The sequence below is a fragment of the Podarcis muralis genome, chromosome 16 (assembly GCF_964188315.1).
Source record: "Podarcis muralis chromosome 16, rPodMur119.hap1.1, whole genome shotgun sequence".
Classification (NCBI taxonomy): domain Eukaryota; kingdom Metazoa; phylum Chordata; class Lepidosauria; order Squamata; family Lacertidae; genus Podarcis; species Podarcis muralis.
This window is the reverse complement of record NC_135670.1, coordinates 26,428,069-26,450,271: the sequence shown is the minus strand read 5'-3', so window position 1 is coordinate 26,450,271 and position 22,203 is coordinate 26,428,069. Positions and strand designations below refer to the sequence as shown.

At 44.8% G+C, this 22,203-nt stretch overlaps 1 protein-coding gene across 7 annotated transcripts in view; it reads left to right on the top strand.

Annotated features, from left to right (window-relative positions):
* PISD (phosphatidylserine decarboxylase) overlaps positions 1 to 22,203 on the top strand; it is a 43,371-nt gene that overhangs the window by 16,374 nt on the left and 4,794 nt on the right. The window contains exons 1-5 of one of the 7 annotated variants that reach the window (XM_028710088.2): positions 4,882 to 4,999; positions 6,004 to 6,125; positions 13,189 to 13,620; positions 16,165 to 16,330; positions 21,713 to 21,949. In XM_028710088.2, the coding sequence (XP_028565921.1) occupies positions 13,430 to 13,620; positions 16,165 to 16,330; positions 21,713 to 21,949 (594 nt within the window). In that variant the 5' untranslated portion in view covers positions 4,882 to 4,999; positions 6,004 to 6,125; positions 13,189 to 13,429. Of the gene's footprint in view, positions 1 to 4,881; positions 5,000 to 5,659; positions 5,763 to 6,003; positions 6,126 to 12,950; positions 13,621 to 16,164; positions 16,331 to 21,712; positions 21,950 to 22,203 lie in introns of those variants that run through there. The other 6 variants (XM_028710089.2, XM_028710092.2, XM_028710091.2 and 3 more) reach the window with 6 other exon arrangements.

Sequence of the window (22,203 nt, the reverse complement as noted above, 5' to 3'; positions counted from 1 at the left end):
ACACAATTAAGATTCCCTGACAGATGGCCATTTGATTCCCAGCAGGTGTCAGCATTAAGTTGTTAAGCACCAACCTTGCTTTAAAGCAGGCTTCCTCAAACTTGGCCCTCCAGATGTTTTTGGCCTACAACTCCCATGATCCCTAGCTAGCAGGACCAGTGGTCAGGGATGATGGGAACTGTAGTCTCAAAACATCGGGAGAGCCGAGTTTGAGGCAGGGATGGAGTACAGCCTATGCCCTTCCAAATGTTGCTGCTGGGGCTACTGGGAGTTGCAGAGTCCAGCAACACCTGGAGAAGAGCCACTATTTCCCCATTCTTGCTTTGACATAGAGCTCTGCTTCCAGCTTTTCCAAAGTTAGATCGCACTGTGAATATGAGAGGGGGATTTACTTCCATTTAATTAGATGAATGAATGGCTCGGGTTGCAATGGGTAGACATGTTATCATGCGGCCAAGAGGCCGAGAATCCAAAAAGCATTTCCTGAAAGTGTTCACGGGCTGTGTCCAAAGGGGTTAGAGGTCTTTAGGGAGAAGAAGCCTTTCCTCCAAAGAGCTCGGCATTCTTGCCACATCGATTTACACAAGGAAGCCTTGACCAAAGAATGTGCTTGTGTACACTTGGCCGGATGAGAGCAGCTTTTCGCCTTGAGCTGCAGCTTGTTCATTTTATATTTCCCTTTGGTGTGTGAAAAAGCTCCCTGTTTTTTTGTTAATGAAGAGACTCTTAGCCATTCTAGTGGGCTGCTTTGTATCTTTGCATTTCAGAATGGCTGTTTCTGTATGGCACAGACCTGGGGATTCTGCATAAAAGATTTTTCTACCCCTTCCAGTTGTTTGTTAGCTGCCTTGAGTACCATTTGTTGGAAAGGTAGAATGCAAATTGAGCAACAACAGCAAAAGTTGTTTTACTATTTTACTATTCAGTTAATGAATTTACAGTGGTACCTTGGTTTAAGAACAGGTTAGTTTATGAACAACTTGGATTAAGAACGCTGCAAATCCGGAAGTAGGTGTTTTGGTTTGTTAACTTTGCCTTGGAAGCAGAACATGTTCCGCTTCCTGTTGAGTGTGTTCCATTTGTAAATTGCGTCCCCTGCTGCTGTGGGAAAGCACGTCTTGGTTTAAGAGTGCTTTGGCTTAAGAACGGACTTCCGGAACGGATTAAGTTAGTAAACCAAGGTACCATTGTATATCTCACTGATTTAGTGGCTAACAGTTAAAAACACTAGAAATGTTAGCAACAAATTTATATAAAAGCAGCACAAAACAGCAGTGGGATAATCTTAGCAGCCAGGTATAATGATGGGTAAAATCAAAAGATCTACAACACTTGGGCAAATGAAAGGACATCCCGGTTTGCCTCAGACCAAGTTCCTTGTATAAGTGAACCCCTGTAAATTTGGCTCTCCTGTGTGCATAGGGTGAAATTCTCTGCATGCATGCAGTGGTCATCATAGGCTCAGATAAAGCTACTGAGAGAGGGTTAATTTGCTGAGCTTTTTGTTGTTTCCCCTGCTCCCCACTATTTTATTTTCATTTAAATGTAAACACCAAATACTATTGCACAATTGGGCTCAGAATAGATAACGGGAATGCTGCCTACTACCCAGGTAGAAAAGGTGCTGCCAAGATCCAAGAGAACTCTGTGAACTTTGGAGGAGCCCCAGTTCACAGTGACATCTGACACTGAGCACGCGGCGCGTAACCTGGCCTGTTCATGCAGCTTAGCCGTTCCTAGCTCCGGAGAGGGAACCTTAGTGTGATGGGCCATACTTTGGCACCTGACAGCCCTAAGAAACACGAAGCCCCAGTGGCGCTTCACCGACGTAGCCTTTTCTGGCGGAGGGGAGTGGCATGCATTGATGAGTGATCCACTCTGATGACATGGCACACTCTGCTGAAAGGGTACAAATTGCATCTGTGGGCTCTGTTGCAATATGATATCTCCTGCTGCTGGAGATCCTGACTCAGAAAATAATCAATGGAAAACCCCAAGCGGGGACTCCTTTCCTGAGCCTAAGTTTGCTGCTGGTACAGAGTGAACTGTAATGTGGGTCAGTCCGGCTGCATTGCCAGTACGTATAGTTAAAATGAGTGAAAAGTAGCCTCCGCAAGCAGCCTCCTCCATCTGCAGTGTGAACTTAATGGACAGGGTTGTTGTAAGTCTATTTTGAACACTTGGAAATGTAATAACAAATTACTTTTGCTGCCTCATAGCCCAAAATTTCCAGATGGTGTACATAAAAATGATTAAAACAGAATATAAAAGAATAAAAAGTACAGTAAAACAATAGTATAGATAGATCGCTAGATGCAGTGATGTGAGACAGAAAATGTTCCAAAACAATTTCCCCCCAATGCTTCACTTTTCTGTGGAAAAATAACAGCTATTTGATGTTAGCAACTTTGAGTGGGAGAAAAGCCAGCAATAAATGTATAAATAAGGAAATGGTTGTTCAGGAAACCACATAGTGTTAAATGGAAAAAAAATGACTTCTTTAAAATTCTGCCTGTAGTTATTCCACAGAAGCCACGTGTCTTTGACTCTGTACCTTCTGAGTCATTTTTGAGCAAATAATTATTTAGCAGGTTGAGAGAGAAGAAGAACCCCAAACGTTTAAAATCTAGGGTCATCTCCTCAGAGATACAGACATTAAGCTGTGCTAAAATTATTGGGAAGAATTGTTGTGGTGGTTATTCTTTTTTTTAATTTTCATTTATGAATCACTTCTCATGAGGCATCTCAAAGCGATTTAGTATATAATATGAACATATATAAAAAAGTTACACGTATGCAACAGTTTGAAACAACTGCATATATAAAAACAAATTACACACACATAAACATGTTTTCAACAACAGCACATACACCAAATCAGTTCATATCCCATACAGGTACCAGTCCTTTGCTGTATGCATGCTGGTATCTGTGATTTTCAGAACCTTGCAATACTGAGGACTAGAAACACTCACTGCTTTTATAATCCACTTTGGAATGAACAAAACTTGTCCATCAGTATTTAGAATGCATGCTGCTTTTCCAATGCAGCTCACCTAAAGAAAAAATAGTATAAAATCACAAGCTCAAATAAAACACAAAGTAGTTAACCAGCACTAGTTAATATCCCTCTGGATAAATAAGCTTTACATTCTGTTCAGAAAGTTGTGAGGGAAGAGGAACCTAGAATCCTCAGAAAAGCTCATACACTAAAGACACTGCTCTGTACAGCTGATGGCATCACTTGGCATAGCAAAGGGTTTTGGAGCAAGGCCTGGGTAATTGTATGGGGTGTTAGTGGTTTGTTTGGGGTGGAACCACTTGGTGCCTTATTGGCAAACGTAATATTCCCAACCCTGTGACACCTGGCTTCTGTGGAATAACTACAGGCAGAATTCACAACCCACAATCCTCCAGGGGGTGGAGGACCTACAAGGTAGAATTGGTGGTTGTGGGAGGAGTGCCCTCAAGGTAACTTCTTGAATCAAAGCCTGGTTGGGGAAGACATTATATCATCTCTCACCATTTGATTCTCCCTGCAAATCATGAAGACAGTACTGACCTAGATCAGGGGTAGGCAACCTAAGGCCCATGGGCCACAAGCGGCCCACGGGGGTCGTTTAACCGGCCCCCGAACCGGCCCCAAACCGAGCCGCCTGCTTGGCGAGTCCCCACGTGCTGCGCTAAACCAGCACGGTGCAGGGACTCACTTCCACAGGGCTGAAATCGCGTCTGCACAGACGCAGGAAATCGTGGGCGGGTGCGCTCACGTGCACGCGCAGTCTGGCCCATGGAGGGATCTCCACTGGAGTGAACCGGCCCAGGCGTGGTAAACCTTGCCGACTCCTGACCTAGATGGACCAACTGGTCTGACTCAGTAAAAGTTAGCTTCCTTTGAAGGCTGTAGCTCAGTGGCAGAACCTTGGCTTTGCATGCAGAAGTTATCGGGCACAATCCATGGCAACATTTCCAGGTAGGGCTGGGAATAGCCTGTCTGAAACCCCGGAGAGCTACCAGGGTAGAGGGACCCAATGATATGTCTCTGTGTAAATAGAGCTTCCTGTGATCCTTACGAACAGCACATATGCAAAACAGAGACATTTCTACAAAGAAAATCTATTGGGGAATGCTACAAAACTTTTAGCTATGCCAACATTTTTTAGCCAGAATTTTGCCAATTTTTCTTTATATATTTTCATTTATTTAACAAGATTGGTATTCCTCCTTAATCAAACAAATCACTAAGTGCTTTATTTGTTTGCAATAAAATTTCTACCATGCATTTATTAGCAAGGCAGAAGGCACAAGGCAGCTTATAATAAACCCAAATGAAGCACTATAGCAATAATATAGATTAAATAATATATTAATATAGACTAAAAAAGCAGATTGCTAATACAATACAAAGCAGGCAAAACAATACAAAGTTGCTAAACAAATGCAGCGGAAACCCCCTTCTGGAAAAGGTGCAGCCGCTGCTATGCTACCATCTGGCTTCTTCTGGTTCCTGGGCAGAGGCTTGCACAATCTGCCCACCCCTGAAGGACTGTCTGTGCTTGTCGGGAGAGGAAGAGTATATTTGGTGCCTGGCATCAGCAAGTGCTTATGGCTGTGGCTGGCTGATAATTTTGACTGCAAACTTGTGAGTTGCTGGTTTAAATATGTTTCCTGGAAGTGCGTAGGGATAAGTGGAGGAGGAATGTGAGTTAAGATCTGGGAAGTGTGGTTATTGTTCCTTTTGTCTGAAAGCTGGAGAAGTGCCCCAGTCAGCTAAGCTTGGAAACAGTGAGAAAGGGGACTTAGTGGACAGAAGGAGGGGCTTGCCCTCCCTCTCCCTTCCCACAAGGGTTTATAAAAGGAGCTGGAGTAACAACAGTCTGCAGTTGGAGCCGGTGACAGGACAGCGGAGCCAGGATTTGAGGAAGGCAGTCACCATCCCAGCCTACAGCACCCAACCTTTTGCCCTTGCAAAGGTGCTTGAGAGCCCTCTGAAAATCGGGTAGCTAAATATATTCACATGGTCTATAGACCCTTTTGATTTCTACTGTTTCTCCTCTGTAGAGAGTCTTTTTGTGTGAATAAAATTTTAATTACAGTCCTGGGATAGAAAGATGAGGTCGTTTTGCGTTTCCCCTCTTTAATGGGGTTTCTTTTATGATGGGGTTGTAGCCTTGAAAAGCATCCAAAATAGTTCAGGATAAATGATCACACTATTTAGAAAGTCCACACAAAAGTGTGATGCTCTTTAATCCACTGTGTGTAGAAAGTACTTTGGACTTCCTATAAACGGGTTTAGTGCTTTTCCCAAAGCCCCACTTTCAGACCAAGAGGGCTTCCTTTTTCAAACTTCCTTTTTCAAGCCTCAGCCTGAAATACTTTGGGGGTTTGTGAGAGTCCTAATGACTCATCCACAGCTTCCCAGCCCCCTGCTGGTCTCTGTACAGGCTGGGCAGAGCCTGTGAGCAACTGGTGGGAGTCAGAGTGCCTTGTTATCATCATGAGTTTTATCGCCCCTCCTTCCTCACTCTTAGGCTTTCTGCCTTGCCGCCGCCTCTTAAAGAAGCACGAGGCATATTCTGGCATTTGGGGGATATCTGTGTTTTATGACAGAGATGGAACAACCTTAAGAGTTCTCATCCCGTAAGTCCGAGTAACTGAAACTTCAGCTGAAAGAGGCAGTTTCCACTTTCTGTTGATCTCTTAATGAAAGTTCCAGACTGAGCCAGTTCTGAGCCTGCACTCCATGAGAGGATGAGTAAAGGGTATTTTATCAGTTACTGCAAAATTTCAGATTCCATGTTGAGATGTATATAATTTATCTCTTACTTCTTACAAGCTTCCTCACTGTCAAAATATGAGGTGGTGGTGGTGATTATTATTAATTGAATTTATATACCACCCTATACCCGGAGGTCTCATGGTGTTTTTTTGCCCTTTTGTGTGTTTTTTAGAAAGAAGTGGGGCTTGTTATTCAGAGTATTATTATTTTTTGTCTGTGTTAAGTCTACATCAGTGATCCTTTACATCTAGCCTGGAAGAGTTTCTACCAAAAACAGCTATTTGGGCAAGGTTGCTTTAGTTTTCAACCAGGGCTTCAGCTTCCTGGCAGTCTTGCATGCAAAGATGTGAGTTGCAGAAAGCTTTTTCTTCCTGTGAATATGCTTGAGAATTTAATTGCTTGTTAAATATTTAGTTGACATAATGTAAACTGCTTTCTACAATGCATGTGCACATTTTCCTGCTGTTACAATAATAATATTAAGAGATAGTGCCCCTGTTTATTATAATTGCATCTGCTTGATGTGATTTTAATAAATGGGGTGAGGGCTTTTGAAGGGGGTGCTGATGATGTCAGTGAAAGTTATTTCCTAATGTTATTTCTATGGTTTTCACATGGAAATAACTACCGTATTTAAGACACCCCCATGTATAAGATGCCTCCTATTTTGGGGGACTCCGATTTAAGAAAATGGGATATCCGTGTATAACACACCCTCAAAATTTGGACATTATTTTTAAGGAAAAAACCTAGTCTTAGGCATGAAAAAACACAGTACTTCCCATTTCAGAAATAAAAACATCATCAGAATAATTGGAGAACTTTAAGTAGCATTTCATTTGCCCTGGCTGTGGCATTCCTCTTAAGCAGCCACCCTGGTGCCCTTCAGATGTTGTTGGACTGCAGCCCCATCAGCAGACAGATAATTCTTTCCCATAACCTAACCCTTCTATTGCTGGAGAGATTGAACCTTGGACTTCCTGTGTGCAAAGCACCTGTTCTGCCACTGACCTATAGTAGTGGTAGAGTAGAGAGCCCTTTCAGCACTTGTATACTGTCAAATTTTACAAATAGTTAATAAAAACAAGAAGTTTGCCTTCAATTGAACGTATACATAATTGCATTGCCATTCTCTGCTACGTGGTGAAGGCTGTCTGGAAAATCATGTGACTTCTTTCAATTTGTGTCAGACGCATGATTTATGTTTCCGTTGTTAGGTCAGATTTAGCATGTGCTGTCTCGATAACTGAATGCTCCTTTCTTTGCAGGAGTTCCCTGCACACAGCAAAGTAACATTTCAATTCTTCCTGACATGTAAGCTTTCTATGTGCAAGGATATTGTTGCTATTATTATTGTTCTTAACAGAGGAGAATTCTGCCATGTGAGTCTCCATCTGTAGCCTGAAGTGTTACATCCAAGAAACACATTTATTAATCTGCTGTTTATAAATAGGTGAAGATTGCCAGATCTGCTTGTTTGAGCAGTCAGAATCTAAGTTGGTTATAATTCAGCATATCGCCCTGTAAATATACATCATTTTTAATCACCAAAGTATTAATCAAAAGTGAGGAAAAAATAAGGCTGTCTAGCCAGGAGCTTTTACCACAGTTTTGTTTGTATGTAGACTAAAAGATGGCCATTCTCTTGGGTTTACAGAGGTGTGGTGAGTGTCGTGGAACTGGAATATTTGAGTGAACTTAAAGCCAGGGGTGAGGGAGAAATTCACTTCAGTTTACTTTTAAAGGCAAATTTGTCAGATTCACACTTTCTGAAAAGATATGCAAACAAACACAGGGCCTTCCTTTAAAAATTGCACCACACTGAATGAATTACAGTGCAGTTCCCCAGCCAAGTAATAAGTTGTGGTTTTTTTAAGCATACAGTTGTACCTTGGATCTCAAACGCCTTGCGACTTGAACGTTTTGGCTCTGGAACGCCACAAACACAGAAGTGAGTGTTCTGGTTTGTGAATGTTCTTTGGAACATCCTACGTGGCTTCCACAGCTTCCAATTGAGTGCAGGAAGCTCCTGCAGCCAATTGGAAGCTGTGCCTTGGTTGTCGAACGTTTTCGGAAGTCGAATGGGCTTCCAGAACAGATTCTGTTCGACAACCAAGGTGCAACTGTATATTTGGGTAAAGTATGCATGAAAATGCATATACAGTATTTGTGAAAACAGCATACAAAAATACATTATAGTAGGGGAAATTGCTTTGCAAAAAGATGTATATTAGTTAAAATTGCATTAAAAGGGTGCTTATTAGGATAAATTTGCCCTAAAATGCTGATTAATATTCATGAGGATTTTTTTTCTTAAATTCACAAATTTCCACAGAAACTGAATTTAAGATTGGAAAAACATGACACTGAGACCCAATACTGACAAATCTATTCTCCATTTAAAACAGTCAGTTCCAAGAAAGTGCTCTGATGAGATGGAATGTTGGGGTGTTTCTCTCTGTTGCCAATCTTGGGGGTCAGGTGGATAAGAGTACAGTCATATCTTGGATCCCGAAGGCCCTGGAACTCGGACGTTTTAGCTCCCAAACGTCTCAAAGTGATTGTTCGGTTCTGGTTTGCAAACGTTCTTTTGGAACCTGAATGTCTGACGGGGCTTCCGATTGGCTGCAGGAGCTTTCTGCAGCCAATCAGAAGCTGCGATTTGGTTTTCAAATGTTTTGGAAGTCGAATGGACTTCTGGAATGGATTCTGTTCGACTTCCAAGGTACGACTGTACTTGGCAAACTCTATCCCTTTTCCCAGGTGGCAGCAAAGTTCACGAAATACAACCTGATGTTGCAAGTGAGATGCTTAAAATCCGGCTGCAGGACTTTTGTGCTTTTTTTGGCTCCTGAAGTACTTGAGACCAGAGCTCCTTTTAGAGCCACATGGTATTAGTGCAAGGCTAGGAGGTGCTGGAACTTCCAGTTGAAAAAGTCAGAAGATTTTTCAGTGTTAATAAGAAAACAGAAATACGGACTTTACATTTAATTCTTTAAAAAAGCAATGAAATAAATGTAGCCAGGCAAAGCTAAACTTTGCCTTAAGAGCATAATGATGGTTTTTCTTCAGGGACTTGCAAGCTGGTGCTCTCGCCTTGAGAGGGGAGAGTTTCTCTTTTTGAGCATAGCTTTAAGGGGTGAACTGAGCACTTCCGTCACTCTTGGCCACTTCCTCTGGGGAACTTTCTACTCTGTGAAGTCTGCATGTCTCTCTCTCTTTCTCTTGTGAATCAGGTAGCCATCTTTTTGCCTTGTTTTTCTTTACTGAAGAAATGGACCCTGCAGCTGCAGGGGTTGCTTGACCAGGGGTAGGGGGGCAGGTGAGGGCTTTGAATGGGTGGCCAGCCCTGCATAGATGATATTCTTCACTTGCATTCTGAAGCCTTGGCTGTCTCTTCTCTTCAAGCAGCATTTGGCAGTGATTTCAGCATTTCACCTCCAAATCAAGGATGCCCAGTATTTGCTTACCCATGGATGAAATGTTTTTTCAAGGGCCTTAGAAATAAACTGGCGGAGGGTATTGTTTTTGTCTGTTACAATGTTAGTACCATATATATATATATATATATATATATATATATATATATATATATATATAAAATTTATTATTTATACCCCGCCCATCTGGCTGGGTTTCCCCAGCCACTCTGGGCAGCTTCCACAGAGACCAAAAATACACCAAAATGTCACACATATCTATCTATCTATCTATCTATCTATCTATCTATCTATCTATCTATCATCACCACCCTGTGATCACCAGATGAAGGATGATGTAGTTAGGAAATAATAAAATAAAAATAATGACCCTGGGAATGGCACGTAGTCTCCTACTGGGAGCTCACTCTTGCTCCTGCTCAGCTGATGCCATGACCTTTGTTTACTTGTGATCTGCATCTACCATTCTTCATAAACAGGTCTGTTGGGATGCATCCAGACCAAGTTAGGCCCCATTCAAACCAATGGATAAAGGTGCTTGATGACTTAATGGTTCCCAGGACTTTAGAAAGTTTTCTCTTACAGAGTTACTCATATTTTAGTTGGGTGGCTAGGACTTGGCCTTATTGATGTGGTGTTGGGAAAGCATTTTATGTATTTTGTGGTGTGTTTACATTTATTTGTTTTAAATAGCTTTTATGTATTGTATTATATACTGTTAATCTGCTTTGAGACCTTTTCTTTTGTATAAAGTGACTGATGAATGTAATTATTATGAATAATAATAATCCCTAGTCTCATTGATTTCAATGGTAACAAAGTTCAACTAACTTACTCTGGATCCAGGTCATTGAATTGCATTCTTTGCTTCTCATCCAAAGAATGAGATGTTTTCCTCGGCTGTATATAAGCCTGTTTCTACATCCATACTCGAGTGAAGTTAAAAATTCAGTGGAAGGAGTGAGTGGCTAGAAAACGCAGGGATACCATAATCATGAAAAAGAGTATTTGATTTAAGACACTGCGCTAGATTGACAGATCACTTCTGCAGAGCAACTTGGAGCTCAGAAGAGAAACCCAGCAGTAAATGCCTGTTTCAGTAAGACCTTTCAGGAAGCGAGGCAGTTGAGTGTCATCCCCAGTTCTGCTTTGCTTCAAAACAGAGGCAGGCCTTCCTGGAGATAGTTGCCTTAAGTGGTAGGTTTTGGGTGTTGCTAAGGGTAGCAGCAGATTGGAACTACCCCTCTGTAAGCCCAGTGGAAATGAGCAGGACCTCTGCATCTTAAGGCCAAAGTGAAGGAACCTCCTGCTGGATGTTTGGCTGTAATGCTTTCCAGGAGCCTGGTGTCCTCTGTTTGGGGCTAAAACTCCCATCTGTCCCAGCCAACAAAGCCATATTTCCTACTCCAGCACAACCTTCTTGGCTGGGGCTGCTGGAAGTTGTAGTTTAAAACATCTGGAAGGCATTGAGTTGGGGAAGGCTGTGGTTTCCAGTGTGGCAGAAGAGATGGGGGTTATGGAACAGTCCATAGACTGCTCCACTGATGAGGGGAAAGCATTTGGAAATGACTTCTTAATAGCACCAAGTGGAATATGCTGTTTGTAATGATTGCAATCTGCCCTGGCCTTTTCTGCATGGAAGGCAAATACGGAGGGGTGATCTCCGAAGGCAGCATGAAAAAAGGTTGCTGAACAAATTCCTGGTGTGGGAGACTCAGGAGAGCAGACTCAGCCTGTCTGGAATGCGAGGGGGAGGGGAGAAAGTCATCCTGCCACCATTATTCAAGCCACTCTTTTGTCCAGTTGCCCCCCCCCCAGCACTTTAAGGGTTGGCTGTGTTTCTTGGAAGCTTGGTGAAAGAAGTATTGCTTGGCTTAACAGAAAGCCATGGCAACCTGAGCAGGCAGATGACAGAAATTCCCAGAGTATTGGCAAGGAACATTCTTCTGCACCACCATAGGCATTGAGCCTGAGCAGACATGGCTGGCTCCCGGAGACTGCAGCCCAGCGGCCTCAAAAGCTACCTCCAGGTCAGCTACAGTGGCTGCTGGCTAAGGAAGCCTATCACTCCTTGCCAGGCCTGTTGCTACAGCTGTTGCCCCAGACACAGCAGTGCCAGCAGTTGGGTGGCACACGCCGCTGTGGTCATTGTGTTCTAGGAGTGCCTGGGTGCATTTCCTAGGTGAGAGGAGGCTGGAGAGCTGAACTGGAGATGGAGCCCTTAAAAGTGCACTCCATCTTGTTTCTTATTTGCAAATATAACAGGGAAAAAGAAAAGGTTAATTGATAGACAGATATATATTAAACAAACCATTGCCAATTGACCCAGGAAAGCCCTGCTGTATTTGGCAGTTTTGCTGATTTTGATATGCTGCCTTTGGGTTCCTACTTTGTGGTTGTGCTGCTGGGTTCTTTGCCTGCTTGGACCCCTTCCTTTCTTTGGGCCTTAGCAGGCAGAAGGAGATCATGTTCTAGAGCAGCCTGGTGCCCTTCAAATGTTTTGGACAGCAACTCCCATCAGCCCCACCCAGCACAGCCATTCAAAGATGCTGGGGCTGATGGAACTTGTATTCTAAAACATCTGGAGGGCACCAAATCAGCAAAGGCTGCTCTGGAAACTGGCAGGGTGCAAGGAGGGGGTGGGATACATGTGCATAGAAAGATAATAGTAATCTAATTTAGAATGTAGTCACCACAAATTCTATAAATTTGAAGCAATGGTAAAGGCTGAGAATTAATGGAAAACCAGAAGAAACCAGTAAGAAATGAATGCTCTTGTGTAACTCACATTCACAACAGTGAGGCTTGTGCAGGAGGAACTGGTGCCATTAGTTTTGTCCAGCAACGCTGGCCTTCAAATGTGGTGCTAACTGGTATTGATGTGGAAATAAGCTTCCTTGAAATCATGGGCAACGTTCAAGTGTACATGCTGGATGAATTTAAGAAATAGGGAATATCTGTGTGGCCATTAGTTAAATACGAAGGACTTGCTTCTCTGTACCAACTTCCTGTCCAAAATAAGCAAATATTTCTGCATTTTGGCTGGACCAGTAATGAAGTTAATGGTTTTCTTACTAAACATTGTTTCTTGACTAAACAACTCTACATTGCTTGGCTGTTACTTTGAGAGTGAAGTCCAATATAAGCAGGTTTATTCTGGTCTGTGCCTCCGGCCCTCTTAACTTCCATGGTTGGTCAGTCCTCCTCTTACCGCCCAGGTTTAGTCTATAATATGACCTGAGTAGTCACAGGCTTTGAGGTAGCATTTGGGAAATGAGAGAACGAACAATATGCACTTGTGAATATTCATAACTATGTGCCTCCTGAGTTTTTTTGTTTTTATTTTTTAAGAATCTGCTTAAGAGTTTGCCTCTGCCTATTTCTCTGGGAAGAGATGGCTGATTCCTGTGGCCTCCATCTGTTCCTAGCTGTGCAGCATGCGATAGAGGGCCTCCTGCAGGCTCAGTGGGGGGCATTCCTCTTGTCTGTGATGGGAGGCTCCCTCCCTGCTTGGAGTGGTGTGTGCTTTGGCTGGGCAATGTGAGCAGGAGATGTTTCTCTGGCAACATGAGTGCTGCATGCAGACCTGACTGAACAGCAGCCCACAACTGAGGGAGATGGAGTTGCTGCACTGCAGAGTCATAGCTGGGATTGCCTCCCCCTTCCCTTCCCTTCCCTTCCCTTCCCCTCCCCTTCCCCTTCCCCTTCCCCTCCCTCCTCTCCGCCTGCTCGCTTGCATTCAGCCTGGCTATAGGGAGAGATGTGCAGGGCTGGCGGGCTGCACTTCTGACAATAGTGCATCAGTCCTCGCAGGCAGCTCCAGATTCGTTGGCGCCGGAGCCCAGCTCCAATGGCAGCCCCTGGCTGAAGCAGAGCCTCATAGTGCAGGGCTGGCATGTGGGAAGGGCTTGCTTTTGTCTCTGCAGGAGGATGTCGGACTGTGACACAATGCTTGTTTGTTTGCAATAGCTGAGACCGTCCTAAGAGGGCAAGAGGCAGGGGCAGATCGGAGGAGGGAAGACCGGCAGCCAGCAGCGGCGGCAGGGGAAATTGAGAGCCGAGACATCGCACCTTTCCCTCTTGTGCCCAGAAGTGAGTGAGGGAAAGAGAGGCAGAAGAGAGGAGGAAGGAAGAGAAAGATTGTGTGAGAGAGAAAGAGGACGATGTGTCAGTCAAGCGCCCTGCAGGGACCAGAGCTGCACTCAGGGAAATGGTGAGATGCTGCAAAGCTTTATCTAACCCTCCTCGTTCTTGCTGCAACCTCCACAAAGTTAGAATTCATGTCCGGAGGCTGAGCTCAGGGAATGGTGGCAGCAGCGGCAGCTGTGCTGGGGAGCAGCACCCGCAGCTGGAAAATCCGGGCCCAGGTGGGGGCACCCCAAATAGGAGAGCCCGTTTCAGGTACTGTCTAGCATATGTTTTGCTTTGTCAGAAGGTGCTGGAAGGAAGGGGGAGGGGGGAAGGAAGGGGAGGAAGGGAGGGAGGAAGAGTGGCAGCTGCCTGCAAAGCCTTTGTTTGGCCCAATTTACTCCCAAGCTCTTTATGCGCTTGATTGACAGTCAAAGTGGGTGTTGCACTGGAGTTGGGCATCCTTTCCCCCTTCCAAGCCTTTTTGAGGAGTGGGGCAAGAGTGAAATAGAGCAGCTGGGTGTGTGTGTGGAAAAGAAGGGCCATGTGGGGGCAAGCAAGGATGCTTTACAGCTAGCTGCAGCTCTGCGGGGATTGGCCCATGATTGTCTGCAGTGAAAGGGGGGAGATGGAGGAAGAAGAAGGAGGCAAGAGAGAGGCATCTTTTTCTTTGAGCTCCCCTCTGTGGGTCCAACCAGTGAGAGGAGGCTGAGCAGCATCCATGAGGCCCCATTACAGCCTCCCCCCTCCAGGCCGAGCTTCCTGTTGAAGATTAGTAAACTTTACTCTTCTTTGGCCCTAAGGAAACCTGGCTGCCCCTTATTTGTGGGGAATTGCTTGAGCCTTCATTGACCTCATTAGGACCCCAAAGCACTCCTATTCCCCAATTTTCACTCTGGGTCCAGATCCTGACCAGAATGTGTGCTTGGAAGCGTCCCATAGGCTCTCTTGCCGCTTCCTCCTTAGAAGGAAGTAAAGGGATGGGTTCTTCTTCTCTCCCTGATATGGGTGGACTGTGTGTGGGCAAGGAACAGGCCTACTAAGCAAGTGATCACTTTTAGGCTCAAAGGAGATTGAAGTGCCAGTGGCTGCAGCCAAGTGGAGGTTTATTCAATTGTTGTTCCAAAAATGCAGGTAATTTAAAACAGAAAAGCAGAGAATTGCCTGTCCAGAAAGAATAATAAAAACAGAACTGGACTGGTCTTTCCCAGTCGTATCTTTTTTTGCTTTTGTCCAGTGAGAGGTTCCTCTGGCCTCAGTCCCATGGCAAGAGGTGTAGAACCCCTTGACTTTATGAAGGCCCAGGGAACTGTTTAGGAAAAAAATAAGGGGATTGGCTTTTGCTGCCAAACTCTCCAAGGGGCCAAGTCCCCTAAGTCCATGATCGGTCAGAGATCAATTGATGGGGGCAAGATCCATAGAAAGCAAGGCAGATCTTTATTTTTCTGTTGCAACAGAGTTCCCTCCCCTCCTTGCAAGGAGGTAGGAGAGACCTAGAACAATGGTGCGCAAGCCCCTATAAAGACTTTTGAAATTGCCTACCCTGTAACCCAAGACCACCCCCCAAAACATCATGCATACATCACAGAAGGAGGCGGTCTCCAGCAGAAATTTGAGAGTGTTGCTTCTCTCCGGTCTGCCAGGATACCTGATATTTTCTGGGTAGCCTGGCCATTCCTTTGAGATGATAAACACTTTAGTTCCTGAATATCTTACACATAATGATAGTTTAACAGATACTTGCCAGGCTGTATTTGCAGGGAGGTGTAAGCCCCTACAGTCCAAAGACAATTGGAAAGCTTTTCCCATTTCCTTCCTCCTTGCAGAGAAATATTTGAGGTCAATTTGAGAGAGTCAAAATGGCTTCAGGACTACTCTCCTGTACTATTTCCGATACGTAGTTTATATCCTTATGTATGTGTTTGCCTTGTACATTTATGAACATTTGTTCTATATTTGAGACCTTAGAATTCTTATAACCACCCTGGAAGTGGAGTGAACCTTTGGTGTGTTCTGCTTTAGGCGAGACCTTTTGGTCTCCCTGGATGGCTCAGGATGTAACATTTTCCTGGTTTCATGCAGCCCTGCTGCTGTAGGATCCTATCCCTGGCTCTGTGCAGGACCTGCTACTGGCTGGTAGCTTTTAGCCTTAGCAGCTCCTGCTGTAGCCCTTCACTAGGATTTTCCTGACAAAGTTTCCTTGGGACCCCAAAAGAAAGGCAGGAAACCCTCTCTGTGCTCTTTTGTACACAGTAGTAGTTTGGGTACGATTGCTGCAAGCCCCACAGAAATACGGGTTCTCAAATAGCAGGGAACAAGGTTGGGGCCATGTTGGAATCATCCTACAGCGTCAGTGGGAAGGTAGCAGACCTTCCATTACTTGGTAATAATGCCTCTCTGCCATCCTCCATTACAGCTCTTTTGCTGCAGACAATTTCCATGTCCACACTAAATTATATTTTAGAGAGTATTCTGTCTTTTCCAAATGTGTCCTTGCTTTCTTTCTAGTGGATTATGGGTGAAGCCTTTTACTGAGTGGTTCTAAAAAGTACAATGTGGCTTAGGCAGGTCAGCCTAAAGACAGCCTTGCTTCCCTTCTGAAACAACTGCTGAGTAGCAAGTACACTCTCACACACTTTCCTGGCCTTTTATTTTTTGGAAAGAGCAAGAGCGGGTGGATGGGCAGGTGGTAGGTAGAGATGTTCCCGTGTCCACAGAGAGGTGCTTCTGATTGACCAGGTGCTTGACTTTTGAGAGTCATCAGTGCCTGAGCTCAAGTTGGCTGACCGTTTTGTGTGTGTGTATGTGATCCTACAGGTTGCAATTTCCCCAGCTGGCCCTGAGGCGGAGGTTGGGCCAGCTGAGCTGTATGTCTAGGCCCGCTCTGAAACTCCGTTCTTGGCCTCTGACTATTCTCTATTACCTTCTGCCTTTTGGTGCTCTTAAACCCTTGACCAGAGTGAGATGGAGGCCTATGAGCAGGGTAAGTGCTTGCAGGTTTGTACTGCGCTTTTTGACGCCTTATTTGGAGGAGGAGGGTGGCTGTTAGCAGGGCGAAAAGGCTGAAGTAGAGCTGGCATATGGAGCCCTTCCCCTGCCACCCCTTTCTCAATCACATCACTAGTGGAGCTTCTGTGCTTGGAGAGCATTTCCTTCTAGTGGATAATTTCACCTGCTAGCGTCATGTGTGGAAGTTATGTGTGGAATCAGCTCCTAGAGAGAAAATGAGAGGAAAATTCTGGATAAGCCAAGGTGCATTTATTATGATGTGAAGATGGATGTTTGCTTACGCCATCCATGGCTGCTGAGAGGGCAGGGACCCTCACTGGGCACTGTGATATTTTGGGAGATTGACGCTGCACATGTTGCAGGAATGCTTTGTTGCATCCCTTCATGCAAACATGTCTGTGCCAGACCTCTGCGGGTGTGCAATACATGAAAGGACACTGTCAACTTGTATAGTATAGGAGTTTTTAAAACAAGCCATTTGTGCCTTAGTCATGCTGTTATTACAAGCATATTGTGCCATTATTTTGAATATAATTGTGTCGTGCCAGGAAACTGCTGGGCAGGAGTCTATCTTCACAGCCATTTCATTCATCCCCCCCCCTTTTTTTTAATGGGAAAAGTGTTGCTGAGAAGAATCATTAGCTGAAAAATCATTAGCGTGATCTTCAGAGTAGCTACTGCTCACTTGCTTTTCAGTCCAACTACTCTTATTTTAATGCTAACTTTCCTCCTTCATCTTAAGTCCATTTCAGGCAGCCACAAGAGAATCTTATGAGCAGGCAGCCATGGCTATAAACCTCACATCCCTTTTTCTCCCGGGAGCTCAGGGTGGTGTATATGGCGGTTCTCTGATTTTATCGTCACAACCAGTGCTTTTTTTCTTAAAAAATGTTTAGGGGTACTCTCATTTTGACTCAAGAAAATCACCATTTTATAGTTCAAATTGGGAAAAATAAATATAGTAAATGGACAAAAGTACAAAGATTCACAAAATGTTTAGGGGTATGTGTATCCCTGCGTACCCCCAGGAAAAAAGCACTGGTCACAACTACCCTGTAAAGCAGGCTAGGCAGGCAAAGGGATTATTTTCTCTCCTCTGCTGCACAATATTGAATTCTCTTAAAGTGATTTTGGCCACACAACAGTTGCCTCCAACAGCCTTCCCTTCAGAGTGTCTGTTTTTCCTCTGTGCAGGCAGCACTCTACATTTGAGCACCCACCTTCCAAACTGAAGTTGGCCTGTTGCATGCCTCTGAAACAGAACTGTGAATAAAAAGGGGTGGTGGCAGGGGGGTGCCTAAAAGAACAGAATCTACTGACAAGGAGCTGCTGACTAATGCATAGCCCACCAGCATTTTTTAATGGCATGTCGTGTGTTGCAGTCTGTGGTTTTCCCAAATGTGTAGCTTTTCATTGTTTCCAAATGGTAGAGCAGAAGCTCACCCGAAAAGAAGAACAGGGTGTATGTGTGTAGCAAGCTAGTGGCCCTGAGTTAGCCTGGGGCCTTCTAGGCCTGAGGAACTTACCTGGCAAATATCAGAGAACACACGATAAACCAAAATGGATGCCAATCATGGGAAAAGTTCAACTGATTGAAATGTTTGGTGAATCACAGTGGCAATTAATGTGAGATCTTGGGAGATGATATGGACCTTATGTAGGGTTAAAGAAAGCTTCATTCCTAATAAGATAGTAAAAAGAGCAGTAGCATAAGTGAGTTGTTTTCAAGAGTATGTTGGAATTTGTCAAAGTGACCCAGTAAAGGCTTGCCCAAAAAATTAAGGGAATATAAGAACATAGCAAACAGCCTATGTTTTGTCTTCACTGATTGGCAGTGGCTCTCCTGGGTTCCAAGCCGAGGACATTCCTAGCCCTACCTGGAGAAGCTGCCATTGAGGCTTGAACCTGAGGGCTTTGTTATGCAATGCAAGTGCTCTGCTACTGAGCTACTGTACTAGACAGCTACAGGTCCCAGTTACACTTTCCCCTACTCAGAGTACAGGCACCCATAATCTATTACTTAGGTAGGGTCACCAACCTAAGTGATGAAACGGACATAAAAGCTGGTACAGTTGCCAATCAGTAACCTAGGAAGATTCTCCCTCCTGCACTTGCTCATACCACAAGACTCGTTGGCCCCTGACAACTTTATTCCGAAATACTGTAGGAAACTTGGAAATCATTTTAAAGAATAGTTGCACTGGAGAAAGTAAGGTTAGGAAATAGTAAGTCTTGGATTCATATTCAAATTACTCTGATTGCTTAGTCAAGGCAATTATAATGCTCTTCTTAATCCATATTATTTTCTAACTGCTATATTGCTATACTAGATTTCTAGTCTTTCTTTGAAGGTCATAATATTATCTTCTGTATGAAGGATAATATTATTTTCTGAATGAAGGATTGTGGATCAGCAAACCAGTTCGTTTGTATCAGTTGCCACCTTGAGTATGTGGTCTTTATCACCAGCTATGCTTTGCCCTCTGGCTAACCCACCGGGTTGCTGAAGTGCACATTTGAAACCCAGATGACACCAGCACATTAACACCAAGTGCTTCAGATGGGTCGCACACCCTTTTGATCATAAGGGAGCTTGAAAAATTCAGGAGATATAAAAAGTAGCTTTCTTTCTGCTTCCTGGCTCAGTTTTCAGAGTGTTCTGATGAGTGAAATAAAGTGGCGTTTCTTTTAAGGAGAAAGATAAATATTTCCCCATTTTTATGAGGAGCCTCATAATTAGGAATAGTGAAAAGACATGAGTTGTCCTGTATTATCCCGAGTGTACAAGCTGCAGTGGCAACAGGCTGGTGTGTCTGTGTGCCATGATCACAGCACAGTTCCAAGCATTTCCCCTCTGAACTCAGCTGAGCAAATACAACCCTAGACAACTCCCCCGCCCCTCCTCTAGGCATTGTTCCTCGCCTGACATGGCTGTGCCAATAGCTAGCCTTGTAGGAAACCGCAGATGCAGGAGAATAGGTCTGTGGAAGTGCTGCTGGGGCGCCCTGCTCTTCCTTCCTAAGCCAGAAAGCCGTTGAACGGCTTTGCCCAGTGATGATGGCAGCTGGGCTGCACCTGTACACCAGTCAGACCTTTTCATCATACCAGCAGTCTCTGTACTTATCCTAAAGTAATGACCCCCGACTTGACATTCTGGTGCCTAGTTATAGACTGTCCTTATATCCACAGGAATTCATACTAGAAGGGCTGGAGGGGCACAAACCAATGCATTACCTTCTGGGGTTTTTGACTACAGCTCCCATCATCCCTGAACAGTGGCCACGCTGACTGGGGCGGATGGGAGTTGTAGTTCACAGTATCAGAAGGGCAGTCAGACCATTGGTCTATCTGGCTCAGTATTGTCTACGCTGACTGACAGCAGCAGTTCTCCAGGGTTTAAGATGGGACAGTCCCAGCTCTACCTGCTGGGGACTGAGCCTGGGATCTTCTGCATGTAAAGCAGGTGGTCTATCATCGTGCTGCGTCTCTCATCCTGCCACTCTGTCCTTCTCAAGGACACCCTACCCACACCCTTCCACAGCTTGAGGTGTACTGTTTTTGGACATTCCCATTCCAGATAGCTTCCTCCTTTCAGGTGTTGGTTGGGACTGATAGGACTGATGTCCAAAACATCTGGAGGGTACCAAGCTGAATGAAAGCATGATCTTTATCAAGGGGGATAAAGTTAGCTTGGGAAGATTTGCTATTGGAAGATCCATTCTGGCTAGTTTTGTGATGCTCTGCTTTTTTCCTTTTCTTTTTGGTAAGCAATTTACAGACAGTGGCATGGCTCTTCTAAAGTCTCTGCCATGTTGAGAGATTTTCTTTTCCCTGCTCTGCGTCCCTCAAGAGGAATGCCAGGGGTTTCAGGATTAACCAAGGGGGGATTTGAAGGAATTAGCTACAGCAATTTCCTCAGGCCTTGCTGCCTACAGATAATCCTGCAGTATTTTAACCTGTTCCCACCCTGTTCTGACCTAGATCTTAGACCTGCTTCACAGTTAGCACCCCCCCCCAACAGAATACAAAGCAACCTCCTCCTCCTCATTGCCAGTCACAGCAATTCATCAAGAATATATCTGTGTTCCAATTGCACAGAAGCAGCAGAATGCAGAATTATTGCATCAAGGTCTGGGTGCTGGTGCAAATGGAACCATGGCCTCCTTGTTCTAGGGGCAACTCCCACTCCCTGCATCATATCCAGGGTAGCTGCTTGTTTTGCCACAAAGTCCTTACTAGCCCAAATAGTTCTTCAGGGGTAGAAAGGGGTACTGGGCCACCACTAGCCCCTTCCTTGAGAAATGTGCATGAGCTCCATGGGTTTGTTTTTCCAGTACAGCAGTCAGGGAACTGTTACTTTGGGGAAGGGCCGCAGTTCAGTGGCAGAGCATTTGCCTTGCATGGAGAAGCTCCCAGGTTCAGTCTAGAGCAGCATCTCCAGGTTGGACTGGGAGAGGCGCCAGAGACTGAATCCCTGGAGAGCTGTTGCTGCTGGTCAACGTGGACAGTACTGAGCTAGATGGACTAAGGGCCCGACTGTTAGGCAGCTACTGCTGTTCCTGTATACTTTTGCCAAGACACAACATCCTCAGAGATGTGAAATTGCTCATGGTGGCCCCCAGCGGATAGGCATCCTAAAGCCACATGAGGCCCTTTCAAAAGTTGTTAGCAGCTGCGGAGTTGCCTCTCCTCCCAACCTCATTGCCTAATCCAGGGGAGAGAACCAGTCATCTATTTGAGGTGCATATGCTATGAGGATATGCTCAACATAGCTCAGTTGGTAGGACATGAGATTCTTAATCTCAAGGTCGTGGGTTCAAGCCCCACACTGGGTGAAATATTCCTGCATTTAAGGAAGTTGGGACTATCAGGGTTTCCCAAACTTGGGTCTCCAGCAGTTTTTGGACTACACCTCCCATTATCCCATGCTAGATGGACCAATGGTCAGGGATGATGGAAATTGTAGTCCAAAAGCTGCTGGAGCCCCTAGATGATCCTTGTAGTCCCTTCCAATTCTATGATTCTATGAATGGAGCTTTCATGGTTAGACCAAAATGTGGAAGCTGCCATGATCATTATTTGGGTGGGGTGTGTGTGTGTGTGTGTGTGTGTGTGTGTGTGTGTGTAAGAACCCCATCTTAATTAGTCTTTAATTGCCAGCTTTTTTACATCCAGCCTTTCCACCTCTGTAGATCAGTAGAGGGTGCATGGGAAATTACATTCTCCTCCCAACATACTCCCCCACCAGCAGCCTCTGATCTCTTGCATTAAAATTAGCCAAGGGCAGGTTTTCAGTTGTTTTTTTCAGGTGAGCGGGTGTCGTGAAGTAGCTCCCATTTTCCTCCTCTGTTTTTAGGTTTCCCTCTACAAATCTGTGCCAACGCGACTTCTTTCCCGAGCCTGGGGGCGCCTGAACAGTGTTGAGCTGCCCACCTGGCTCCGGAAGCCGGTCCTCAGCCTATACATCTGGACGTTTGGTGTCAACATGAAGGAGGCTGCTGTGGAAGACCTTCACCACTACAGAAACCTTAGTGAGTTCTTCAGGCGGAAGCTAAAGCCCCAAGCCCGACCCGTCTGCGGCATCCACAGTATGGTAAGTGGCAGAGATGTGAGGGGCAGTGGTGTTGAGTTTATGGAGAAGCAGTAGCCTCACTGCTGATGGACACCATCAAGGCCCTATCCCATCCAACCTTTAGATGAGTTTCTTTGCCAAGTTAATTGCATCAGACCTGATTCACTGGAGCTGATGAATATGGGCTGTTTAAAAAGGCCTCTTTCAGGTGTTTTGATGCTTAATTCTGATGGCTTTGTGGTTTTTATGCCAATATTTTGATTTATGCTTTGGTT